The 9376-nt window shown below is 44.6% G+C and overlaps 1 protein-coding gene across 1 annotated transcript; it reads right to left on the minus strand.

Moving 5' to 3' along the window:
* Positions 1-46: 46 nt before the first annotated feature.
* On the minus strand, positions 47-1534 carry Apof (apolipoprotein F). The gene is given in 2 exon segments (XM_028855471.2): positions 47-1178; positions 1414-1534. Coding segments are annotated over 2 exon segments (957 nt in total). The 5' UTR covers positions 1430-1534; the 3' UTR covers positions 47-237.
* Positions 1535-9376: the final 7842 nt, after the last annotated feature.

Here is a 9376-nt window from a genome sequence, read left to right on the forward strand (position 1 = left end):
GGAAGAGCCGAGGTAAGTACTTTTTTGAGGATATAACGATAAATACTGTCGGGTCATGCTTTTAATTTCTATAACCACTTGTTCAAGTGAAAACTCACTATCCCCTCATTAGAAATGTAAAAACCGAGTTTCAAGGAAGAAATAACTGGCAAGTGATGACAAGACCCCCAAATCCACCCACCCACCCATCCATCTGCACTTCTCTTGCCAAAATTTTCCATTTATTTGTTGCTGTTACTACCTCTTGTATGCCCAGGCACCGTAGTTTTTGACTAAGGTTTTCCCACTGTAGGAAGATGTACTTTGAACTTCTGACACCAAAGTGGCCGTGATTGTTTCTTCCAAGTCCCTGCCATCTGAGGTCCCATCCTTCCTGGTCTCTGGCTTAGGGGATGTTCACGGTTCCTCATCATAATAATATCGGATCAGCCGCTGAACCCCAGCCTTCATTGCTGGCTTCAGAGCGGCACTGATCACCACACCAGCTGGCCCCCCGGACAGACCCACCATGGCCATCAAAAGGTCATAGCCCAGATCTATGGCCCCATCTTGGCCCCGCTCTTTGGCCTTGTCAGAGCAACTCTGAGTGGCGTAATAGAAAGCTGTGCCTAGGTTGTAGTAGGTCCCGACTCCTGGCAGCAGCTGGACCAAATCGTGTACACTCTGCTCCTGTTCATTGTCACAGTCCACATCAGAAAACGAGCGTTGGACCCTCTTTGGACCCGGCTGCTCCCAGGCTAAGAGCTGCAGAGCAGAGGACAGGGCGTCCACAGACACTTGCCAGTCCGAGTGTCCACTTTTGTGGAGCTCTTGAAGATGGTGGATGAGGGCCCGGGTAGCCTCTACTCCTCCCAATCGGTAAAGCTGAAGCTGCAGAGCCCAGGCATCAGCCTGGCAGCCAGCTTCCTCCAGAGCATTCCTCAGAGCCAGGCCTACCAGGAACTTGGGGAGAGGGGGCATGTGAGTGAAGCCAGGCAGGTGCTTTGGGAGCAGGATCTGGCAGGACAGGGGGTCTGAGGAGGGCAACTGGTATCCCAACGCTGAGGGAGGGGGCATCGTAGAGGGACTTGTTGGTTCGCTGTATGAAACGGCATCCACAGGACACAGCAGGAGACAGCAAACCAGATGGATTGGCATCACGGTGAGTCTGAGGCGATGCATGTCTGGAGCAGAGTACCCTGGAAAAGGGAGAACCCCAGAACATGCAAACCATTTCCCTGAAGGTTATAGTCTTAAAGGAGCCCAAGATTCAAGGGACCCCCTTTTCCACCACCTGCCTCCAGCCTTTTGTTCTTTTTAGTAAAGGGGTAGGATATGGGGAATGCAATGCAATTTCTCCTTGGTCTCTGTCATTTCTAGGTCACAGGAACCTCACTGTTTTGTGCCCACCCACTTACGGGAGACCCAGATTACCGTACAGTCCAGTCATGGAGAAGTAAGACCACTTGGGTAGGTTTGGTAGCTCCTCCTGCTCTACCCAGTTCTCTGTGCCGTGGAGAGAGGAGGTATTTGGAGCCGCTGGCGTGGAAGAGCCAGGACTGACGGCTAGAACATGTCCATCAGTCCCTAAGGTGCAGACGAGGCTCCCAGTGTTGACATTGGCCAGGGCCTTTGCAAATAAACAGGGACAGAAAGTTTCAACAGCAACACCAGCTGTTTTAATGAGGACATCGATCTTATCCTCCAGGAAGGTCACCTGGACTTAATGCAGGACAAGGCAGAGTAGATGCAGGTGGGCTTGGAGACAGAGGCCATGATGAGGATGGCCATGTACAGACCGCTGGGCTGTATTGTTAGTCACCAGGTGGTCTTTGGAGACCTCAATTCCACTGGCCCATCTTCACTCATATTATTTTTATTTTATTTTTTGTAAAGATTTTTGGATTTTTTTGGGGGGAGGGTTGGCTTTTTTGAGACAAGGTTTCTCTGTGTAGCCCTGGACAGCCTTCCTGGAACTCACTTTGGAGACCAGGCTGGCCTCAAACTCACAGAGATCTGCCTGGCTCTGCCTCCCGAGTGCTGGGATTAAAGGCGTGCGCCACCATTTTTCTGGTATGTACGTAAAGTGCTCAAGGAGGCTAGAAGAGGATGTTGCATTCCCTTGAACTGGAGTTACAGACATTCGTAGGCTGCCATGTGTGTTCTGGGAACTAAACCTTGGTCTTCTGCATAGCAGCAAAAGTACTTTTAACCAATGACCCATCTTTCCAGCCTTTTCACTCGGGAGGCAGAGGCAGGCTGATCTCTGAGTTCAAGGCTAGCCTGGTCTACAGAGAAAGTTCCAGGACAGCCAGGGCTACAGAGAGAGAACTTGTCTAGAAAAAATAATACATATTGAGAAAAAAAGTTATGGGAGACTTCACTGGTTTGGAGGGGAAGCTAAAAGCAGCAGGCGGTACAAACATCTCATTTCCTTTGGTGTCTTCAGGATCTGAGTGAACGATGTTTTAATCCCACCTTCTCCCTACCACATCGTTAGGAAGCCAGGAAGCCATGTATGGTTTACAAAAGTGAAGGATCTGGTATTTACAAATATTTACCGATTCTTCCTGGAGCAGACTCTGTCCTCCTCACCTTTGTCCCATATTGACAAACTGGGTTTTTTTTTCCCTTCTGATACCTGTCCATCCTACCATATTGCCTTGTCCTAAGGTTTAGCCCTAGATCTGTAGATAAAACGAGCAAGGTTCTCGGTATCTTTTGAAGAAGGTTAAGGCAGAAGGCTGGCAATCCTGGTAGGGAACCTCTAAACCATACTACCACACATGGACAGACTGACATCAGCTCACTCAAAGCAATTTTCATTTTTTACTTTTCCTGATTTCAACACGAGACACAGATAAAACATGTTCACCAGCTCAGCACTGACCCACCGAGTGTGGTAGTGTGGATGTAATCGGCCCCCGTGATCTCATAGGGAGCAGCACTATTAGGAGCTGTGGATTTGTTGGAGTGGGTGTTAGAGAAAGAGTGTCACTGTGAGGACCAGCTTTGAGGTTTCCTATGCTCAGGATGCCGCCCAGTGTCTCAGTCCATTTCCTGTTGCCCGGAAGATGCAGGACTCTCAGCTATGACTCCAGCACCACGTCTGCCTGCATGCCGCCATGTCCCACCATGATGATAATGGACTGAACCCCTGAAAATGTCAGCCACCCCAATTAAATGTTTCCTTTATAAGAGTTGCCCTGGCTTCGAAAACCTGTACTCCATAAAATTGGAAAATCTGAAGAAATGGACAATTTTCTGGATAGATACCACATACCAAAGTTAAATCAAGACCAGATAAACCATTTAAATAGATCAATAACCCCCAAAGAAATAGAAACAGTCATCAAAAGTCTCCCAACCAAAAAAAAAAAAAAAAAAAAAAAAAAAAAAAAAAAAAAAAAAAAAACAGGACCAGATGGTTTCAGTGCAGAATTCTACCTTATTTTCAAAGAAGAACTAATTCCAATACTCTTCGAATTGTTCTGCTGTGGGATGGTCTGTATGTCAAATTGCTCTGATTGGTCAATAAATAAAACACGGATTGGCCAGTGGCCAGGCAGGAAGTAGGTGGGACAAGGAGAGAGGAGAATTCGGAGAAGCAGAAGGCTGAGGCAGAGAGACACTGTCAGCTGCCGCCATGACCAGCAGCATGTGAAGACACCGGTAAGCCACCAGCCACGTGTCAAGGTACAGATTTATGGAAATGGATTAATTTAAGCTATAAGAACATTTAGCAAGAAGCCTGCCACGGCCATACAGTTTGTAAGCAATATAAGTCTGTGTTTACTTGGTTGGGTCTGAGCGGCTGTGGGACTGGCTGGCGGGTGACAAAGATTTGTCCTGACTGTGGGCAAGGCAGGAAAACTCTAGCTACATTGTTCCACACAATAGAAACAGAAGGAACATTACCAAACTCTTTTTATGAGGCTACAATTATCCTGATACCCAAACCACACAAAGATGCAACAAAGAAAGAGTATTACAGACCAATCTCCCTCATAAACATTGATGCAAAAATACTCAATAAAAATACTGGCTACCTGAATCCAGGAACACATTAAAAAAATTGCCCACTGCCGGGCGGTGGTGGCGCACGCCTTTAATCCCAGCACTCGGGAGGCAGAGCTAGGCGGATCTCTGTGAGTTCGAGGCCAGCCTGGGCTACCAAGTGAGCTCCAGGAAAGGCGCAAAACTACGCAGAGAAACCCTGTCTCGAAAAACCAAAAAAAAAAAAAAAAAAAAAAAAAAAATTGCCCACCATGACCAAGTAGGTTTCATCCCAGGGATGTAAGGATGGTTCAACATATGAAAATCTGTCAATGTAATAAACCATATAAACAAACTCAAAGAAAAAAACCACATGATCATTAGATCTCATTAGATGCAGAAAAGGCATTTGACAGAATCCAACACCCCTTCATGATAAAGGTCTTGGAGAGATCAGGAATAAAAGGAACATTTCTAAACATAATAAAGACAATTTAAAACAAGCCAACAGCCACCATCAAATTAAACGGAGAGAAACTCAAAGCGATTCCACTAAAATCAGGAACAAGACAAGGCTGTCCACTCTCCCCATAGTTATTCAATATAGTACTTGAAGTTGTAGCTACAGCAATAAGACAACAAAAGGAGATCAAAGGGATACAAATTGGAAAGGAAAAAGTCAAACTTTCACTATTTGCAGATGATATGATAGTATACATAAGTGACCCCAAAAACTCTACCAGGGAACTCCTACAGCTGATAAACTCCTTCAGTAAAGTAGCAGGATACAAGATCAACTCAAAAAAATCAGTAGCCCTCCTATACACAAATGATGAAAGGGCTGAGAAAGAAGTCAGAGAAACATCACCCTTTACAATAGCCACAAATAATATAAAATACCCTGGGATAACACTAACTAAACAAGTGAAGGACCTTTTTGATAAGAACTTTAAATCTCTAAAGAAAGAAATTGAAGAAGATATCAGAAAATGGAATGATCTCCCATGCTCATGGATAGGTAGGATCAACATAGTAAAAATGGCAATCTTACCAAAAGCAATCTACAGATTCAATGCAATCCCTATCAAAATCCCAACACAATTCTTCACAGACTTGGAAAGAAAAATACTCAACTTCATATGGAAAAATAAAAGACCCAGGATAGCCAAAAGAATCCTGTATAAAAAAGTAACCTCTGGAGGCATCATGATCCCTGACTTCAAGCTCTACTATAGAGCTATAGAAATAAAAACAACTTGGTACTGGTATAAAAAAACAACATATGGACCAATGGAATCGAATTGAAGACCCTGACATTAATCCATGCACATATGAACACCTGGTTTTTGACAAAGAAGCCAAAACTATACAATGAAAAAAGAAAATATCTTCAACAAATGGTGCTGGCATAACTGGATGTCAATATGTAAAAATTTTAAAATAGATCCATATCTGTCACCATGCACAAGACTCAAATCCAAGTGGATGAAAGACCTCAAAATAAATCCAGCTACACTAAACTTTTTTTTTAAAGATTTATTTATTTATTTATTATGTATAAGCATGTATGACTGCAGGCCAGAAGAGGGCACTAGATCTCATTACAGATAGTTGTGAGCCACCATGTGGTTGCTGGGAATTGAACTTAGGACCTCTGGAAGAACAGTCAGTGGTCTTAACCTCTGAGCCATCTCTCCAGCCCCCAGATACACTAAACTTAATAGAAGAGAAAGTTGGAAGTACTCTTGAACGCACTGGCACAGGAGATCACTTCCTAAATATAACACCAGCAGCATAGACCCTGAACACAAAAATTAATAAATGGGCCGGGCAGTGGTGGTGGTGCACGCCTTTAATCCCAGCACTCGGGAGGCAGAGGCAGGCGGATCTCTGTGAGTTCGAGGCCAGCCTGGTCTACCAAATGAGTTCCAGGAAAGGTGCAAAGCTACACAAAGAAACCCTGTCTCGGAAAAAAAAAAAATTAATAAATGGGACCGCTTGCAACTGAGAAGCTTTTGTAGGGCAAAAGACACGGTTAATAAGACAAAAAGACAGCCTACAGAATGGGAAAAGACCTTCACCAACCCCACATGTGACAGAGGATTGATCTCCAAAGTATATAAAGAACTCAAGAAACTAGATATCAAAATACTAAACAATCCAATTAAAAAATGGGCTGAGGAGCTAAACAGAGAATTCTCAAAAGAAGAATCACAAATGGCTGAAAGACGTTTAAAGAAATGCTCAACATCCTTAATCATCAGAGAAATGCAAATCAAAACAACTCTGAGATACCACCTTACACCTGTCAGAATGGCTATGATCAAAAACACTAATGACAGCCAATGTTGGAGAGGATGTGGAGCAAAGGGAACACTCCTCCACTGTTGGTGGGAATGTAAACTTGTACAACCACTGTGGGAATGAGTATGGCGGTTTCTCAGAAAATTGGGAATCGATCTACCTCAAGACCCTGCCATCCCACTCTTGGGCATATACCCAAGGAATGCTGATTCATACCATAAAGATACATGCTCAGCTATGTTCATAGCAGCACTATTTGTAATAGCCAGAACCTGGAAACAACCTAGATGCCCATCAAATGAAGAATGGATGAAAAAAATGTGGTACATATACACAATGGAGTACTAACTTAGCAGAGAAAAACAATGAAAGCATGAAATTTGCAGGCAAATGGATGGAACTAAAAAATATCATCCTGAGTGTGGTAACCCAAACCCAGAAGAACAAACATGGTATGTACTCACTCATAAGTGGATTTTAGATATAAAGCAAAGAACAATCAGACTGCAACCCACAGATCCAGGGAGGCTACATAGCAGGGGGGATCCTAGGATGACTGTGACTTATAACAAATTTCGGTTTTACTCAATTACTGGGCAAGCCTCAATGAAACATTTTACAATTAGGATAAGAATTTGTACTGTATCAAGCTGATAATAGAAAATAAATTTTTAAAAAGTGAGAAAAGAAAAATTGCCGTGGTCATGGTGTCCCTTCACAGCAATAGAAACCCTGACTAAGACACTGAGTCTAACCATACTAAGAACTGGACTTCTTCTTGAATTCAGGCATAATACTAGTTCTCACATTAGAGGAAGGACAGACACCAATGACTCCTAAATCTGGCACAGCCAGGTGTGAGGATGCCTGTCATCTCAGCACTTGAGGCTGAGGCAGGAGGATTATGAGTTCAAGGCTAACCTATGCTACACAACCAGACTCTGTCTTCAAAATAAAAACAAAATTAACAAAATTATTACAAGTTCTAAATTATCATTATGGCATAATTCTCTGTTATGCCCTTTACTTCTGGCAGACCAGAGGACGGCATCCAGGGTCCTATCTCTATTAATTTTTACTGCTCTCTGTCCCAGAAGTGGCCCTTAACCACTGAGAACAATTACAGAATAAAAGAGAGTAAGTCTCCATGGATTCACAGCCAAAATGGAAAGAAACAAGTGTGCAGAGGAGTCCCATGATCCCTCCAATCCCTAGACCCCCAAATCCCCAGAGAATCCCTAGGACACTGTTGTCTCCATTTATGAGAAGGGTAGACCATTTAAATAGTTTCTCTTTAGATCTATAAAAAGAGTATCTGGTCCACTAAGAATGCTCAGAATGTAAAGGGCACTGGCCGCCAAGCCTGACGACCTGAATCAGCAAGAGACAGTGATGTTGGCCAGGAGTCTGGGGTGAGGCCTTGCTGGATCAGACCTTGCTGTATGGACAACAGCTTCTCAAACTGCTTCCCTTGGACTGTGTTCTGAAGAGCACAGAAGGAACCACTGAGGCAATGTCTATTCCCTTCCTCATAAAGTCTCAATGGCAAACCAAAGTTCTGATCCACCAAAGTTATCCCGAGAGCCAATGAGTTTGTTGGAGTTACTTATAGAGCACGGGTAAGTGATTATGAGCAGGAGAGTGGGTGACCCTAAACACAGATGATGGTTTCCCCTGCTTAGATGGCCCCTGGTCCTCCAGTGCTCCCCAGTTTATACTCTCTAGCCCCTCTCTGATCCTGAGGACATTTGGGCAGAATTGCCTGTAATTGTCTGGGAGCAGTGGCTGGATCCTCTGATGAGGACCCGGGAGCTTCTGTCTCTCCCTCATGAGGGAAAGTCAAAATTCCACACGCCCAGCTGTGGTGGTCTTTGGCAAGCAGGCCCTGGTGAACCAGGGACGGCAGTGGTTTGGCTCAGAAGACAATCTGGTACATTGCAACCATTTAAAATTGGGTCCCAAGAAATGAGAATGGGGGAGAATGCAAGATGACTCAACAGGTAAAGGAGCTTGCCCTCAAACCCAGGGACCCAAATTTGATCACCAGAAGCCATCGTGGAATTCCAGCAGTGACCCAGGATCATTGTCCCCTGACCTCACACATCTGACCTCCATGTGTGCTGTGGCATGTGAGTACTCACTCACATACATCTCTCTCTCTCTCTCTCTCTCTCTCTCTCTCTCTCTCTCTCTCTCTCTCACATACATCACACACACACACACACACACACACACACACACAACAATAATAAAATAAAAATTAAGAATGAGAATGACAATTTCTCAACATGGTGTTCTCATTCTGTGTCCCCAGACTTCGGTTCCACTTCCCTACAGTCACAGGATCCCCAAATTCCTGTAGTGCAGCCATGAAAACTGAGACCGCTCCAGGAGGTGTAGACCTGTCCAGTTCCCTGCCCCATGAACTGGGGAGATGGTTGTTTCTCTACAAACATTTCCCCACTTGTACTGAGTGTTCAAACCTTTGGCCTCAAGAGACCTTGGCATGGACTGCATGTCCCTGCGCAGTCCATCTTCAGATCGCAAAAGGAGCCACAGAAACCCAGAGTCAAGAAAGCCTCGAAGCCAGGCAAGAACTTAGCAGCCTGAGGCAAGACGGCCACTACAAACTCAAGGCCAGCATGAACTACACAGTGAGTTCTGGGCCAGCTCATGCTATGAATTCATCTTCAACCCCCTTAAAGGCTCCAAACACAGCGATTCCAGTACAGAAGCAGCTTTTCATTTCTCTTACCAGTTGAAGAATTAAAGACGAAGACTGGGATGGTGACTTAGTGGTAGACTGCTCGTCTAGTGTTCCCGAGGCCCTGGGTTCAACCCCAAGATTACAGAAACGAATGTGGTAGCCCAAGTCTATAATCCCAGTGCTTGGAAGGCAGAAGTAGGAGTCCATAAATTTGAGGCTAGCCTGGACTAAGGGAGAACAGGGGCTACACAGCAAGACTCTCTCAAAATATCAAAACAAATCCAGACTTGGTGTCACATGCTTTTAATCCCAGGACTTCTCTGAGTTCCAGGCCAGCCAAGGTTACACAGTGAGACCCTGTCTCAAAAACAAAACAATGCTGCCCCCCCC

Source organism: Peromyscus leucopus, chromosome 18, assembly GCF_004664715.2.
Source record: "Peromyscus leucopus breed LL Stock chromosome 18, UCI_PerLeu_2.1, whole genome shotgun sequence".
NCBI classification, from domain to species: domain Eukaryota; kingdom Metazoa; phylum Chordata; class Mammalia; order Rodentia; family Cricetidae; genus Peromyscus; species Peromyscus leucopus.